The sequence below is a fragment of the Oryzias latipes genome, chromosome 8, assembly GCF_053564925.1.
Source record: "Oryzias latipes strain Hd-rR chromosome 8, Olatipes_Hd-rR_3.1".
Taxonomy (NCBI): Eukaryota; Metazoa; Chordata; class Actinopteri; order Beloniformes; family Adrianichthyidae; genus Oryzias; species Oryzias latipes.
The window spans coordinates 3694124-3711742 of record NC_136244.1 but is presented as its reverse complement, the minus strand read 5'-3'; the positions used below and the strand labels follow the sequence as shown (position 1 = coordinate 3711742).

General features: G+C 42.0%; 3 protein-coding genes across 5 annotated transcripts; 2 read left to right on the top strand and 1 right to left on the bottom strand.

Annotated features, from left to right (window-relative positions):
- The first annotated feature begins 583 nt into the window (after window positions 1-583).
- On the top strand, window positions 584-5999 carry epor (erythropoietin receptor). Its single transcript, XM_004071990.5, has 8 exons — window positions 584-915; window positions 1026-1161; window positions 1836-2002; window positions 2170-2321; window positions 2433-2589; window positions 2680-2767; window positions 2869-2956; window positions 3046-5999. Exons 1-8 carry the CDS (start codon window positions 807-809, stop codon window positions 3727-3729), a joined length of 1581 nt encoding a protein of 526 aa, XP_004072038.1. The 5' UTR covers window positions 584-806; the 3' UTR covers window positions 3730-5999.
- Window positions 6000-6001: 2 nt separating this feature from the next.
- Window positions 6002-8561, bottom strand: swsap1 (SWIM-type zinc finger 7 associated protein 1). 2 transcript variants are annotated; one of them, XM_011478604.4, is made up of 3 exons: window positions 8425-8561; window positions 7942-8195; window positions 6002-6697 (listed from the first exon to the last, which is right to left on the bottom strand). In XM_011478604.4, exons 1-3 carry the CDS (start codon window positions 8492-8494, stop codon window positions 6140-6142), a joined length of 882 nt encoding a protein of 293 aa, XP_011476906.1. In that variant the 5' UTR covers window positions 8495-8561; the 3' UTR covers window positions 6002-6139. The 2 variants fall into 2 exon arrangements, with proteins under 2 accessions (XP_011476906.1, XP_078807317.1); XM_078951191.1 differs by having other exon boundaries at window positions 8416-8533.
- On the top strand, window positions 8540-15958 carry znf653 (zinc finger protein 653). 2 transcript variants are annotated; one of them, XR_002873714.2, is made up of 10 exons: window positions 8540-8823; window positions 10201-10241; window positions 10887-11171; window positions 11277-11725; window positions 11806-11983; window positions 13788-13872; window positions 13943-14060; window positions 14168-14259; window positions 14604-14703; window positions 14793-15958. XR_002873714.2 is itself a non-coding variant. In XM_004071991.4 (10 exons), exons 1-10 carry the CDS (start codon window positions 8540-8542, stop codon window positions 14968-14970), a joined length of 1833 nt encoding a protein of 610 aa, XP_004072039.1. In that variant the 3' UTR covers window positions 14971-15958. The 2 variants fall into 2 exon arrangements, 1 of the variants encoding a protein (XP_004072039.1); XM_004071991.4 differs by having other exon boundaries at window positions 14145-14259.
- Window positions 15959-17619: the final 1661 nt, after the last annotated feature.

Sequence of the window (17619 nt, the reverse complement as noted above, 5' to 3'; positions counted from 1 at the left end):
CTTCCTTGTGCACAGACTCACCCTCTCGGTCAAAATGTCAAGTCTTTTTTCAAGAAGTGAACTTGTAATGTTAGAGAGGTGCTTCACATGTGACAGTGTTTGCTCTGAAACACCAGACATCAGGCAGCGCCGGACCTCAGACTGACTGATGTAAAGAGGCGCTGGATTGCATTTTAAACGGACGGGGATGGGCTGCACGACCCACCCGTGACTCCTTATCGTGAATGAAAAGGCCTGCCCGTCTGCAGCTCTGATAGAGCAGCTCCAACGATGAAAACACGTGGGTGCAGTGAGGAGATAAGGAACCGTTTTAGGCCTGTTCTTGCAGCCAACAAACACGCTGCTGTTTCCGTTACAGGAGTTCATACAGGCCGCATTCCTGCGCCTTGTTTCTAATTAATAATAGATTTTATAATAAAATTGCAAATGAATATTTGAAAAAAGTGTGAGAGATGTTCTATCGCTGTCGATTCGTGCGCTTTTACGCAGCCCCAGAATCTTCCCAAACAAGTAGTAAACGAGAGCGCACTCTAGCCCCGCCCACCACCACCAGCGTAAAACGCCTTTCTGCTCCACCTTCTTCACCTCTCTCTGACGAAAGTAAATAGTTCCACTATGCGTCCTTATCGCTCACGAGCAGGTGCGTAACAGTGTCGCGCCATCCGCAAGGTCTAAACAACAACAACACAAAAACCCCATACAAGACTCACCCCCCTGTCAGGAGCCCAAAACAGGTGTGTTCGAGTCAGGGATGCAGGTGGACGGCCGATGGTCCGAGTCTTTCTGTGCACAGAGAGGACAAAAGGATGACATGTGATCACCTGCGTCGACTGTTCGCGCTTTCCCTGATGTTGATGTTCTGCGCCACGGGAACGACTTCCCTCCTGCAAGGCTCACGGAACTTCGAAAAGAAAGGTACATTTTTTATCCTCATCCTTGAGCAAAAGTTTTATATTAATTCCAAAGCAATCACCCACAGTCAGCCTTTGATTAGAAACCAAACAGGTTTTCTTTCCTTGTTTCAGCCTTGAGGCTCCTGAAAGAGGAGCCCCAAAACCCAAAGTGCTTTGCTGGGGGGATGAAGGACTTCACATGCTTCTGGGTAGAAGATGAAGAGAGAGCTGGTTCCCTGGATCAGTATACCTTCACCTATGCCTACCAGTGAGTTTGATAGAAGAATAACCCGAACAGGCATGTCCAAAGTCCGGCAGTGCTGTCATATTTCTACTGGCCATAAAAATCTATGATATATGGCCCCCAGGACTTTCTAAGAAGAATGATTTCTTGATTGCAATCCGTTAAATTACGTTATAAACTGCTATAAATTTCTGGCAACAACCTACTTGACCTTAAAGGCCAAACGATAAGAACATTTGTTTCTGAAATTAAAAGATGATAACTTTTTTGTGTTGTTTTCCTGTTTGCATGCTTTAAATGTCGAAGTTCACAGTGAGCATTTAATTGATAATAATATGTAACATGTTGGAATATGTTGACAGATTTTTCTTTATTTTATTCTGGTCTTCAAATCAGAAATGTACACTAAATTTGGTAAAAATGTTATTACATTAATTTTTTGCTCTATGTGAAGAAATAAAAACTCTCATATTGTAAAAAAAGAAGAAAAAAAAATCCATAAAACGTTATCGCATTTTATGTAGTCCAAAGAATGTAGGCCGAATAATTGACCCTCAGACATTTTTACTCCACCAAATCTGGCGCTCTTTGCAAAAGGTTTGGACATCCCCGGCCTCGTAGAAACCAGAAGAACGGGTGAGGGGGATACACGTTAACGTCTCCCTGCGGGTTGTTTCCGTCTTCCTCTGCCTGAACAGAAATGAAAACAGCAGCACGTGCCCACTGACCACCACGCCTGCTGCCGGTGGGAAACTGTTCTTCATCTGCCATCTGAAGCGACTTCAGATGTTCGTGCAGATGGACATCAAAGTTCATCGTGAGGGAATGCTGATCCACAATCGCAGCCTTCAAATTGAGCTTTTCTGTAAGTAGACTCCTACAAAGTTTTCATTTATGTAGAAATGATCACTGTTGCAAGTACGTCCTAATCCTTCTTTTTCGCCTTAAAGTCTCCTAAGATGTTGATTGATACATGTAAGAACTAGGACAAATAACCTTAATCTCCATGAAGCAATTTTGTTTGTTGGGTAGTTCTTCTGGACCCTCCTGCAAATGTGACAGTGAGCCACACAGGTCAGCAAGGCCAGCTGAACGTCACTTGGGTGCCACCTCCTCTGAAGTACAAGGACGACAGCATGATATACCAGGTCATCTACGCTCCGGCAGAGAGTCACCTGGGGCAGGTATGGCTTTACTTTGGAGCTTTTATTGACAGCAGAAGGTTGCTGACTTCTGAAGCAGGGGAAGGCGTAACACAGGTCTGTATTTATGGGTCATGGGATTTTTCTTTTTAGGTAGAAGTGGCACGAGCAAGCTCAAAAGTGATTCTGAGAGACCTTCAGAGCAGTACAAAGTACAGGGTGCAAGTCCGCGTGAAGCTGGACGGGATCGCCTTCAATGGCTACTGGAGTGCCTGGAGTGAGCCCGTGTTCATAGAAACTCTACCTGCAGGTGGATATTCATACTATTAAAGCACAGAACTTGGGTCAAACACCATATTTTTAACTTGAATTCACAGATGTTATTCCTTGATTTCCTCAGAAATTGACCCACTTATCGTGTCCTTGACCTTCATCATCTCATTTATCATCATTGTGCTGGTTCTTATTACACTTCTGTCTTACTACAGGTCAGTTACTGTCTGTTTTGTGCTTTTGTTGGTTTTTAAAGTTCACTGAAGAAACACAGTGGAAAACCTAATAAGCATGTTCTGTATTGCTGCCATTCCAGGTTCCTCTTGAAGAAGGTTTGGCCCACTATTCCAACTCCTGATAGCAAATTCAAAGGTCTTTTCACTGTTTATGGTGGGGACTTCCAGGTAAAAAAAAGGCCACATTCCTCTATTAATTCGGATTTGATGACTTGTACGATTTGTGCTCACAGAAAAAAATGTGCTGGTTTGTGCAGGAGTGGTTGGGGCACACCAGCGGAGGTTTATGGCTGACTCCGGCCTTCATTTATTCTGAAGAATGCCAGTCAAATTTGGAAGTGCTCTCTGAACTCAGCATTTACCCCTCTCTGCCACCCAAAGCCTCAAAAGTTTCCACAATTGCCATGAACAATGACAAGGACACCAAGACAGGCTCGGATGATTGGCGAGCGACATCACAAGACCACTGGCTCTTGGATCGTTTAAGGGCTTTCCAGCAGGACCCCCGACCCTGTTCCCACTCTTCCATGTTGGAATCTCAAGACACGTATGTCGCCTTGAGCGGACACCGCCAAAGTGAAGACAAGCACGTTGTGGACACTCTTGAAGAAATGTTACCTCTAGAGGTTCTTTTCGCTTCCAGAAAGGAAGCACGGTGCGAGTCTCACTCTGACCTCGGGTCTGTTCAGCAAAACTCTGGCTCAGGCCAGCTTTCATCTCAGTCCAGCTTTGAATACACAAATAATGTCTGTGCACCCAACGCTCCGGGGTACACCTACATGGCAGGAGCAGATTCGGGAGTATCAATGGATTACAGCCCCATGAGCAGAGTGGACGACATAGCCAAAGTGGTTATCTATGCCAACGAGTACAAAAACGAAATTCCCGCTCACAGAGGACCCCTTTTGCTGAGGCAGTACCACATTCATGATGACAGATGAAAGAAACGACACTGGACAGACTCCAAATGGACTACATGTTGATGCACTTTGGGGAGCAGTTTGTGGATTTCTATCCAAGGTTGATCAACCAGTTACTGTTAAAGAAAAAAATGTGACTGAAACCAATTTTTAAGCTACAGAACTCAAGTATCGGATCTGGTCAGGAAGTGGCATTTTCAGAGAAGAACCTTCGAAGCTCGAATTTACATCAAATACTGAAGTATTAAAGATTTGCATAACAATTTATTCATGTTGTACAGATTAGACAAGAGTTAAAAGATGGACTCAAATAGTAAACCTCGTTATGGGTTTCTACTATAACACTTTGATGTTTGAGCTAAGAGTGCTTTGAAGTTTAGCTAAATTGATAATAAAGCTAAAGCGCATGGTTGTATAAAATGAAAGGACTTTTGACCACACTGCCAAATGTGCGTTTTTTGTTTAAAATGCTTAAATAATGTCAAATCTACAAGAATTTCCTTTGCTTGTTTTGTAGTAGCAGACATTTTCATACCCTTTTTTTCAGTTACCTTATTTCTTTTCTAAACTAAAGCAGTTTGTACTAAATTGAATGTGCCAACAAGAATGATGTTCTTTTTTAATTTATTTTTTTAAACTTTACACAAAGTCAAGTCTATGTGGCAGAATTTTCCATTTATCAGCAAAACTAAGAGCTACTAGCAAAACACTAGCTTTTTTTTTAAACAAGCTACTAACAAATGATTGGCCTTTTAGCTTCGATTAGCTTATTTTGATGCTAATAACCAAATATTAACGAAACCAAAGCTAGGTCCAACACCAACATAACTAACAAATCAAAATTTTAAGCAGTCGATGAATAAAGTTATTGTGTTGAATCCCTCACTGCTTTGAACAATGTGCTGGACCATGCTAAAATAAGCTAACAAGCTCCATAACTGTCAACTCTCACCAAAGAAAGGACCGGTAATTTGAGTTACAGCTCTCGTTTTTATAGATCTCAGCAAAAGTCAACATCAAATGCTGACAAATACGTAATAACTATCTTATCAGTTTATATTTTTGATTTAAATTTCTGTGGAGACTAAAAAATTTTTACTTAAAACAATTGTTCAATGTTTTTGTATTTCAGAAAATGAATAAAAACAAAAACATATTAGATTAGCTGATAATGATTAATATAAAACTTATTTTAATGCAAAGTAATTTTAAAAAAATAGCTTTGTTGTGAAATGTTGAGACACACATTAGATATGAATTTGTTGTTATGACAGGCTAATACAAACTGTTTTCTTATATTTTAGTTTTTGATCAAATCTAAATTCAATTCACTCATAAACTGAAGTTGACTACCATATTAGACAGCTGATGCATTGTTCATTTAGGATAATAATAATAATAATAATATAGACAATCGTACACCTCACTTAAGATGAAATACCATTATTATTATTTTTAAAACAGCTTTTTTGTGTCCATGTTGGTATAAAATAACAGGTTCTATTCATGTCACTACAACAGTTTAAGACTAAACCAGTAATAAATCGATTTCCAAAATGCTTATTTTATAAGATTCTAAAGCTAAAGGTCGATATTACTGTAGACTCTGCAAAAAATAATAAAAAAAACACTTTAAAGGTGACATTAAGGTAACTGTACTCACAGATTAAGACTAAAAAAGCACAGCTGGGATCCTGTTACAATGCATAAAACACCTGCTTACTACACAACCTTTTTATGGTTTACAGTAACTAAATATGACTAATTTTGTAAATGACAGAAACAGCATTTTGTACACTTGTAAATATAATTGTTTGTGAACACGTTGAAGCACTGCACTACACAACACCAACCATGTAAGCCACAAAAACCACACAAACTGTGCAACTTTTCAAGCTTTGTTTTTTAAACTAACTGCCACACTAGATTTATTTTCTATTTGCTAAACTCATACTCTGGAGTGAAACTTTTATTGTTCTTTCAATAAAACAAACAAAATTTTTCTTATTTGTGGATTGATTTTGACAGCGAATAATGCCTTAAAGTTGGAAATATCTTTATGTTTGCATTGACGCTCATAGATTAAAACGTGTCAACCTTTTAGGAGAGATTTAGAGAATTCGCACTCTATTGGGATTTTCTCGTATGTTGGCCTCTAAGGAGATCCTGCTGGATCAGAAGGTAGCAGACATCTTTATTTGGATTTCTTCCTCATTTGAAAATAATGAATAAAAATCAGCCACTGATGTGCGATTTTATACAAATGCAAATAAAAGACAGTAAAAAACAAATGTTATTGTGTATTTCTGTACCTTTTTTTAATTTCATTTTATACAACATTTATGAGACAAACAATTTAGAAATTAAAACAAAAGAGGTCAATCTAAATTCTTTCTTTGCAACATAATCGTCCTTCATTGTTCCAAGTCTTTCAAACCGAATTAAACTCTATGACTCCATCTGGGAGAATTAAAAGTCTCCACTCTTGGGTTGCATTGAGTTTCTCCTCTCCATCTTTCTCTAAAAAGGTGTCTGTGATTCCTCTTCCTGAAAGGTAGACGTGCCACACCTCCTGAACCGCAGCTGCTGCGGCTTCGTAGCCTCTGTCCTGGTCCAGGGTGCAGCGGACCTGGAAGTACCGATCGAGGACATCGAGGACAGGATCCGTGCCACAGAGGTCCTCGCCGTCCTTGGTGGCGTCCTCCTCTGACAGGTAAGAGGCGATCACGCGGCAGGGGGAGGAAGTTGACCCCCTCTGCTCCAGCACCTGCGTGAGGAAAGCTGCGGTGTCGCAGAGCAGCGCGGACAAGCGCGCAGCGGAAGACTGCTCTCCAGAGAAGCAGCCGGTGCTGCAGCCGCCTGCAGGCCCTCGCAGGAAGCTCTCCAGTCTGTCAACCACGATGAGGGAGGGGGGAGGGGGGGACTCGTGGAGGCTGGCGACCTGCAGGAGGAGCTGCTCTAGAGTCCGAGGGTAGAAAAACGTCGTTTTCTTGAGGGTTGAACAGACGAAATAGTTACATAAAGAAAACCGTTTTAAGCCATTTATGAATATTCTGGGAGAAAACACACGTTAAACTGTTTTCAAATGTTTTGTTAGAAAATTATAGGAATAAAGATGATGGCGATATGACCTTTTTAAAAGTGGAGGGATTTGATTTATATCCCTTGTGCTATCTTGTGGGGTCCATATGACCCCATCCTTACATTGAAGTGTTCTCCCTACCATGACAAAGGTGGAGAGGATTTCATGTAATCCATGGAAACCAGTGAAGATCACAAATCATTGAAGAAAAAAGGTTCAGCACACTGTCTAGTGGGTCTAGATGACCCCACTCCCAACGTTAACGTGCCTCACAAGGTGGGTAGGAAAAAAAAGTCCTCATGTTGTCTTTTTCCGTCATTTCCGCTGCGATTTATGCTATTGCTGTGGTTTATGTCGTTGGGGTAATGCCGTTGCGTTGTTTCATTTGTATGCAGAGTGAGCCCTGTCGGCCACCGTACTTTGCCTCTGAACAGCAACTAGACACAGGATAAGAACAATATGAGTTGAAACTAATTAAAATAATCCACTCGGGCAATAGATGAAACCTTTGACCATCATTTTGCTGTCATCTTCCTTGTGGAGGAAAACTAAAGCTCTCTTTGTCTCTTGATTTAGTGTAATGTAGAAATAGAAAGTTAATTTTTACTCGTGTAAGATGATCCCAGTTTAAAATACTAAAAATAAATGACACAACATAACCAAAAAATCTATTATTTATTTCAACCATTAGCATTTTTCTTCATAGAGCAACAATACAGGGATAAAAGGCTCCAGAGCCCCTATATCCAGTTTCTTTTGTTTAAGACGGTTACTTTTTTAGTTTTAATGCTTAAATTAACAGTGGCATGCAAAAATAACAACAAATACCCCAACAACTCCAATGGCATTTCCCGTCAAACCCTATTTAACCAAGATCTTAGAATAAAAGAACGGTTCAATAATAAATTACATTTAAAATTATTTTATTTCTAATAAATTTTATTTTTGTAGAAAATAATTACGTTTTTTTTTTGCTTAAACAAATAAATTGGTTTTATGCAAATTAGCTAGTGTAAAATAGAGCCATTTTTTTTATTAACACAAATGCTAATTTATTAAGCCTACATTAATATTTGCTTTTGAGCGTCTTCTAAATAAACACTTTTAGAGGATATTAATTAAGCTCAGAGCGCAACCGAGGTGCTGTTTACCTTCAGCCCCTCTGGACGGAGGCTGGGAACCCCCCTCCGCAGCGTTTCTGGAAGGCTCTGGATCTGTGTCTGGGTGAAGAACGCCACTCTGATGCCCATCTCGGACGCTGCGGTGATGGCGGCCAACAGTAGCAGGGAGCTGCTGACGCCGCGGTCCCCGACCAAAAGGACGCTAGAGCCCGCCGCAGACGGCGGACTTTCTGCGGATGCCGGCTCCTTCTGCGGCTTTGTTTGGGACATGAAAGTCCTAAACACTAACGACAGAATATCCGTCATATTAAGTTTACAGTGTGAACCTCCTGTCAAGAACAGAAGAGTTTCCCGCGTTTGTTTATATGTTTGCAGAGTACAGTCCGAAGGGAAACACGTTTATACGCTGCAACGTTCCTCCTCAGTTTTCGGACGAACTTATGACCTTCTTTATCAACATATTTTACTTGATAAATTTTCGATTATTAAACGAATAAATTTTACCATGCTTACTATCTGATAAGATGAGGTAGAGGAAACGCAGAAAAATCCCTTTAATCGGGAGACTTCCGGTGAGATTCATCACAACTTCCGGTGTCCCATTGCTACATCAGCTGTGAACGGCAAGATGGCGAGTTGTCTGGCCGAAGCTCCCCCGGACGCGATCCTCGCCGGGGGGGAGAGTGGTTCGAGGCGCTGCAGGGGACGCCCGAGGCTGACGGACTCCGACCGGGCACAGAGGCGCCTGGAATCCCGGAAGAAGTACGACGTCAGGAGGGTTTACCTGGGAGAGTCTCATAAGCTGTGGACCGAGCTGCGCAGACGCACCAGCCTGAGTGATGCCGGGCTGGCCGAGTACCTGATCCTGCTGGACTCCACCTACGGAGATCAGAACCAGCAGAAACACTGCAGGTAGACTCGTTTGATCAGATGTGTGGAGAAGAGCTTTGAATTATGTTTTTGTAGTTCAAACTACACGGAAGCAGAAAAAATGGACACATAACTGTCATTTAAAAAAGAAAGCAGTTTTCAAACTGTTTTTTTAAGGAGATTTATATGTGAAATAAAGACCCACTCCAATAAAAGTGGTCCAATGAAGTTTTTGTCGTCTTTTTTCTCATGATGGAGAGCATATATAAGGAAAATTAAGCTCAAAATTACACTTCTGAGTAGTTCTGTATCCAAATTGGGATATTCATTGGGAATAAGGAGCAGACAAAAAAATGCTGTTTAAAAAAAAAAAAAGATTGTTTGTGACGTTGAAAATACGCTGGGTTCCTGCTCCGCTCCATTCTGATGCATCCACTTGTAGACAACTAGATCCACGAACGTATTTGTTTTCCTGCTGTAATCTGAATCAAAACTGTACGGCCGGATAGCTACGATTTGGCTCGCCGTTTTTGTTACACCGGTAAGGTGGGGTTGGGGGTGTGAGGGGCTGTAAGCTAGAGGGAGTGTGTACACAGATGGACGATGGGGAGTGGAGGTGGGCTTACTCCAAGCCATCAGTCACACCCACAACTCAAGAGGGTGAATTTCTGCTGAACTCCTGCCGCTTTGCAGAAACTATGTTCTAGAAAACAACAGTTTTTTGATTTTGGCTAAAAATGGAATAATAATAATTAAAAGACCACTTGGAAGGCTTTGAAAATAGACCAATTGATCTGAGTGGGACTTCAATTACATTTTTTTAATTTTCTGAGCGTCCAAACTTGTGGTCCTCCCCCGTTTATTTGACCTGCTCTGCCTCTTTTATTTATAGACAAAGAAATAAAACACATTCAAGGATAAGCAGTGAATCTTACATCTATTTGATTCAATGGGATTTCATGGTATGATAAAGGTTAAATAAATATATAAAATGAATCATTTAAATCAAATTGATTCCATATATTTATGCTAAAAAAAAATTAATATTTTTTTGGAGAGTTATGATGACTCTTATAGAAATTGATTAATAAAAATGTTAACATTGACTGTAGAGTTCTCCATATTCATCCACAGGTGAGAGTTTTCTTATTTTTTTACATTTAATGTTATGTTTTAATAGTATAAAGTGCCCATAGGTTAAATAATACCCCATCTAAAACCTGATCTAATGTGACTTCAGTCTGTTTATACCTGGTAGTGTTTCTGATGGTGTCTAATACGTATTTTGTGTTTTTAATGCTATCTAGTGCTTTAGGACAACAATAAAAATGTCACACGGATGGAACGGCTTTGTTCGTTTGAATAAAGTTTGGCAGTTTTAACATTGATTTGATGCAGACTGTCTTCTCTGGATTACAGGAAGAAGAGTGAAGCAGAGGTTTCAGGACGAGGGAAGAAAGGTGGGTGCTGCCTGAAATGCTTTTCCAAATGAGCTGATAGTTTATTATCTAATAAAATCAATGAAGTCTTTTTCCATCAAACAGCTCTGAGAGCAGAAATCATGTTGAAGCGCCACTCCCATCATCTTTTGATCCATTTTTGAGGCGTTCCCAGTGGTCTTTCAACTATATTTGTCATTTTTTGGTCAACATTTTTAAAAAACTTGTGTCATTTATTCTAGGCGAAATTGGCCTTTGAGTTTTGGCCGGGACCTTTAGCACGAAGTAACCCCGCCCCCTTTAAAAGCTCTGAGCCATTGTATTTTCTATGTCAGAAATAAGCTCTTTCTCAAACGGCCTAACGTCGTTTGCTCCTGATTCACAATGATTTGAATAAAGAAAGGATCAGAATTGCAGTTTGAAGTTTAATGTTCATCATAAATGTCCTCCATCATCAGAAAAATGCAACAAGAAGATGTAACAAACCTCCCAAAACACCATTTTCATCAGAGTGGGTCTTTAAAAAGATGATTTTCATCATCACAGATTTTTTTTTTTCAATTTTTACATTAAAAAAGCTCGACAACAGGAAGTTGTTTGTAATGTATCTGAAAACCGATAAAAGTACCACTTCTGCGGTCACCGGGGCGGATTTTTGTTTGCCAGGCAGGAAGCCGGCCGTGTCGCGCCTCAGCAGTCTGGTGAGGTGGTACCAGGTCCACTCGCAGTCGTGCCGTCACGAACCGCAGCTCACAGCCCTGGAGGTCCGGCCCAGCTGCTCCGCCACAGCTGTGTGGCGATGTGACGCCGACCACTCGTTCGTGCAGTATCTCTTCTCGCCACCGAGGGAGGCCAGCGACTCCGAAGAGGAAGGTGGCAGCGATGGAGAGGAGATGCTGGAGGAAGATTCGGCGGAACAGAGGAACGAGAAATCTGACGAGGAACTTAGAGGTGCGGACGTGTCATCCTTTCTTTAAATGGTTGTTTTTTTCCCACATTTGTTTTACTTTCAGTGCATTTCCTTTTAATATTAAACTTCTTCTTCTTCATTTGCAGAAACAAATATTTGTGAGGAGTCGGCTGCGAGGCGGACAGAAGAGGCTGCGGCTTTAGAAAGGCAGCCCAGCCCCGAGGCGTCCTTCGGGGACCCCGCGCTGACAGAGCGGCCTGTGTGGGGGACGGCGGCGCCGCCCTCCTACCCGTCGGAGGAGGCGAAGGATTGGAGGCGAAGCACAGAGGAGCTTAAAGTTGATGAAGAGGAAATCAGAAGTGCTGAGTGTGATTACGTCCCGGTTCCAGCGTCCGTCATGGATGAGTTTAAGGGAAGCGGAGACTCGGAGCTGCCGCAGGCCCTGAATGACTCGGCCCCTCTGGATGCTCTGCTGGAGCTGTCGCCCCCCCTGCAGGGCCAAGAGCAGACGGGGTTCCTGGAGAGTCAGACTCTGCAGGCTGCGGTGAGCAGCTGTGACATTCCGGACCAGAGGACTGCTTCTGAGACCCCTCAGGTGCACGAGCGGCTCACAAAAAAGAAGCGCCCAGAGGTTAAAGGTCATTTGCTTTACTGTGTTTTCCTGGTTTCCTTCAGCTGATCATCATCACCGGCCCCAGCTACGAGGCCCTGGCTTCAGAGGGAATCCAGCTAAACGTGAGCAGCGGAAACATGGAGGAAGTCACCTGCACGGTCATCGGAAGTGTCTCCTACAACCAGGTGTGCACGCCTGAGCTGAAAATCCAAGGTGCAGATGAGGAAGACTCTGAAGAAGGTGAGCTGTGTTTACAACCACAACAACGTCGACTTCTTTCTTTAATTATTTCCAGACCTGCATACTCTACTTTGAAGTGCATATCTTTGTGTTGGAAACATTTCCACACCCACTCATGATCCTGTTTTGATCTGTTTTCAAAGCGTTCCCAGTGGTCTGTCGCTGACGGTTCTGCCGTTTTGAACCAAAATCCTGTTTTTTTCTAGGGCATAGTTTCTGCAGAGCGGCAGGAGGCCATAAGAAATTTGTCTGTTGGCGGGAAGCAACCCCGCCCCCACTTCCCCTCCCGTTGCTGAGAGTTCTGAGCAGGCGTATTTTCCCAGCGTATTTTCTACGTCACAAATACAATCTTTTTCAAAGAGCATTTTTTCGTCTGCTCCTGATTCCTACCCAATACAATAACATAATCATAGAACGCAATAATCATCTGGCAGCCATGGGCGTACATGCATATAAGAGGATTGAGAGTTTGCCTGTATATTTTGTATTTATTTGATTTTATGGTGCTGCTACTACAACCGAATTCCCCTACGGGGTTTAATAAAGTTTACCTTAATCTTAACACTTTACAATAACTTACAGTATAATAGATAACTTTTGCCCATTTTTGCCTGTACTGTTTATAAATATTTAGATTAAATTATTCTTTATTCTTTTTTTCTTTTATGATTACAATGCTACTGTAACACACAAATTTCCCACGTCTGGGATCAATAAAGTATTTCTGATTCTGATTCACTATTTGAAAACAGAAATACTCCTAATTTTCTTTATTTACGTCCTCCAATATGAGAACATTTTAAAAACTCCCAAAAAAGAATTTGTCATCAAAATGGCTCTTTAAGTAGAACTTTTTATTTTCTTAATTGTGTCAAACCTTTTTTTTTTTCTTTTTCAATTATTTTTTGCACTTTGCTCCAGCTGCACGGTGGCGCAGTGGTTAGCGCTCTTGCCTCACAGCAAGAAGGCCCCTGGGTTCAAGTCCCGGCTGGGGGACATGAAAAACAACATCAAAGGGGGACCTTTCTGTGTGGAGTTTGCATGTTCTCCCCCTGCATGAGTGGGTTCTCTCCGGGGTCTCCGGCTTCCTCCCACCGTCCAAAAACATGCTTCATAGGTTAATTGGTAACTCTAAAATTGCCAATTAACCTGTGTGAGAGTGAATGGGTGTGTGTTTGTGGACATTCTACCCTGTGACAGACTGGCGACCTGTCCAGGGCATCCCCTGCCTTCGCCCACAAGTGGCCGGGATAGGCTCCGGCAACCCCGTGACCCCGCAAGGGAAAAACGGTCAAGAAAATGAATGAATGAAAAAAATGACTTTTCTACGGAGCCCCTAAAGGGCCATTGCAGAAAATAAAATAATTGAAGTAACAAAAAAAAATTGTAAGTAAAAAAAAAAAAAAACAACTAACTGAGGGGGGGTACTAATTGGTGTGCACCCATTAGTTCTTTTTTTGTTTTTTTCCTACTTCAGATTTTTGTTTTTACTTCAATTTTTTTTTCTTCAATGGCCCTTTAGGGGCTCCGTACTTTACAGTTCACTTATCTAACAAAAATATCCAAGCAGAAATCCAATTATTTCAGATTTTTTTCTTGACTGCTAATACTTTCATCTCATGTACAACAGACCTCAATATATATATATATTATATAAATATATCATAACTAATATTTCAAACATTCTCCTTCTGTTCATAAAAACATTCGCCTAGATGTGGAAAATACCAGACTTTCATGGATCTGCTTCGCCTGAAGAAAATGGTTCAAACTTGATAAGGAAATGCTTTTTGGTTCTGTCTAGCTTTCAGAGACGAACGGCTGCCGCCTCCGGCTGGGAGCCCTTCAGAGCTGAGTCGGGATAGAGATCTGCAGAAGTGCATGAGCAGGTTTGTGGGCCAACGTCGTCCCATTTCAGATCAACGTGAGGCTGAGATTTGAGGCCGTCTTCCTCCTCAGTGGCAGGTCCAAAAGAAGCCGCCGCGGCCCAGTTGTGGAGCCCGACGGCATGCTGAAGATGTTCCACTGTCCTTATGAGGGGTGCAGTCAGGTGTACGTCGCCGTCAGCAGCTTCCAGGTGACCCCTTCTCACTGACCCTCCCCCCCTGTTTTACCTCTTCTGCTGCTTTTGAGGGGGATTTAACAAACTGTTTCCTTGTAGAATCACGTGAATCTAGTCCACAGGAAAGGCAGGACCAAGGTCTGTCCACACCCCGGCTGTGGGAAGAAGTTCTACCTGTCCAACCACCTGCACCGGCACATGATCATCCACTCAGGTGGGTTCAGGGGAGACCAGCGATTTTCTTTGTTTTTGTTTTTTTAAAGCTTAGTTCAGAAAAAAACAATTTTAGTCAATTATTATTTCAAAAACATAGAAGCAATGTTTCGTTTTTTTGCGTAAACCACATTTGCACCCTTTCAGACAGTTCTTAAACCTGAATTCAGAACCTTTACCAATAGTGAGCATTTGAGAAATAATCCAAACACCAAAATGTACGACATCAGACGTCTGGAGAAACAGCTCTGTAGCCGGCCTCGTGTTAGAAGTTCCAGCTCATTTATTGGATTTCTCTGATGACTATCAGCCCGTCTGTAGAGGTAAACGGGTGTTTTCCTGCAGGGGTTCGAGATTTCATCTGTGAGACGTGCGGGAAGTCCTTCAAGCGAAAGAATCATCTGGAAGTTCACCGGCGCACCCACACAGGAGAAACTCCGCTGCAGTGAGTCGCCGCTCGTGCGTCGCTGTTGTGCATGTTTTCTGGCGTTCCCTGCATATCAGTCATGATCCTGTTTCCCACCGACACCCCAGGTGTGAGATCTGCGGCTATCAGTGTCGGCAGCGCGCGTCGCTGAACTGGCACATGAAGAAGCACACGCCGGAGGCGCACTACAACTTCACCTGCGAGTTCTGCGACAAGCGCTTTGAGAAGCTGGACAGTGTCAAGTTCCACAAGCTGAAGAGCCATCCAGAGCGGCAGGAGACATGAGGGAGTCCAGATCCGCCGTGTCCATCAGGACCTGCCGGGCCGCCGGAGACTGAGGCCCGACGTCCAGCGAGGAGCGACGGTCCTAGAAGGAACGCCAGCGTCACGGGAAGGCGAAGCGTGCTCAGATAAGAGGCCACTCCTGGTCTATAGACGCACAGACTCAGCAGGTTTATTAACATCTGCTTAATTGTCAACAGTGCGTTCAAAACCGAAACTGCAGCAAGAGCGTCAGTTTACCAGCTCACACCTCCACGCTGACACGAGCAACTATTTCCAGTCGTATCCCAAACGTCTTCCCTGCTCAGTGGGAGATGGTTTTTCCATCCCAGCCCCAACATCCAGTCAGAAAAATGTTTTTTTTTCTCCTAAAGTTTGTCCCGCTCCCACACCTGTGTGTCCTTCTCTTAAAAAACAGGAAGGAATGCTGCTACTGTCCCTTTTTTAAAGTTTATTCCGACTGAAAAAAGTGGTCATTTTGCTCTTGAATACACAACCAGAACAGTTCACTCAGTGAAAACTGTGCAGAGTTTAAATATTAATATAAAGACGTTCAAATCTACCAAGACACTGCAATGAATATAAGCTTTTTTTCCTGGACGGACTTTGTGCCCAAAAATAGTTTCTGTGAAACAAATGAAGGTTTTTAAGTTGCTGATTTACCTGCTGACGAGTTTATAAACTGTAGTTTGACCCAATTCTGTTTAATTGAGTTAATCAGAGCAGAAATGTTTACAGGAAACTGTTCAAAAAATTTCCCAGCTCAGTATTTTTCTGTTATTTTAGCTTAAATCTTTTGCATAATATTTATATGAATCAACACCACCAAAGAGCGTATTGTTTTATTTTCTGCATATAAGTGAAATTTGAAAAATAAAATTAATATAATTTTGTAATGTGTGAATAAAATGTAATTGTTCAAATGTACTTTAACCAATTTAAGGGTAAATGTGATACCTTTAGAATTATAAAATAAAAAAACATTTCACAATTCTGACTTTAGTTGACTTTTTTGTATCAAGGATTTGTGAAGTATTGCTAAAACGGATGTAGGGTTTGTCTTTCGCCACTGGGGGGAGACATTTTGGCGGTCAGGGACAAATGTGACATCATGTGAGCTGTTCGCCAAGGCGTTGTTAAGCCTTCTGTTCCTAAGAAACACACCCAGAGGCTTAAAGAGGATCATGGCCCCCGTATCTTTGACTTCTTTTGTTGGTTTAAGCTAAACGGATAATGAAGCCAGGAGGAACTCCAAGAAGAATTCAATGATTTTCTGCCCAGACAGATGTGTTCTAGCTAGTGACCAGCCATGCTACAGATTCAGGTAAACACAACTAAGATCATAAACAAAATGCATATAAAGATTTCTAGTAATTATCAACAAACTTTTTAAAATTGTATGATATTAAAACACAACTTTAGTCCCAAAGCCTCCATAATAAATTAAGTAAAAGAAATGGCTAAATCAAGAAAATGTATATTATTGAGAATCGTAGAAAAATCCCTTGAAATGTATCGTTGAAGGTTTAAATAAATGCTAGGAAATACTGCAATCATGCAATTTCTCAGCCTGTGATACAATTATCCTACAATGTACTTCAAAATCAGGTTCATCTATGGCTTCTTTCTTCACAGAACAATGGACAATCACCAGAATCCAACACCTTCATACATTACCTGTTGGTCAAAGACGCGTGTCCTATGCTTTAATAGAAAAAAAGAAATTGTCAATTTAAAAAATGAATTTATAGAATTTCCCATTGCTCCAAAAGCTAAAGATTTTTTTTTCAAACCATTAAAACCTGTCCGATGAAAATTTTAATTTTTTGCGCTGCTAACTTCTTGTCACATTTTTCTGGGGATGGATGACATTTTTTATGAAAAAATTAGGAATAAAATTGCATTTCTTAATATTATTTTTAATGGAATTGCTGTGAATCGGGAACAAATGTCATATGAAGGCGTCTTGCAACGCCTTCTAAAGAAAGATGTAGTGTGCTTCTCACTGACGTTAACGACAATGGTCTCGGTGTTGTTTCTGAACAAATGCAAGTCCCGAGAAGTCAGCTCAGTGGCAAGAACACTGCCAGTTAGCAGATGCCCTGCAGGAATAATAAGATGGCCAAAGGAAGAGATACAGATCACGGATGTTAAGACTCCTCACCATGCATTGAGGGTTCCATCCCAAATCCAGCACCCTGAGACTGTATGCTAGCCCCAAAGAAGGAGGCCGAGGACTAGTGAGCGTTGAAGCCACTATCCAGGATGAAACATCCAAGATCCATGAGTACATCAAGCTCAAGGCCCCAACTGACAGTGTGCTCAGTGAATGTCTCAGGTAATGGAGAGCAGAGGATGCAGTGCTGGTGGACAGATCCTCATGGGAGGACAAACCCCTGCATGGGATGGACCACCGTACCATAACTGAAGTGGCTGATATCAAGAAGTCCTACCACTGGCTAGAAAGGGCTGGCCTACAGGACAGCACCAAAGCGCTCATCCTGGCAGCTCAGGAACAAGCCCTGAGCACCAGAGCAATAGAGGCTCAGATCTACCACACCAGACAAGACCCAAGTTGTAGGCTGTGCAAAGAGGCGCCTGAAACAATCCAGCACATAACTGCAGGGTGCAAGATGCTGGCAGGAAAAGCAT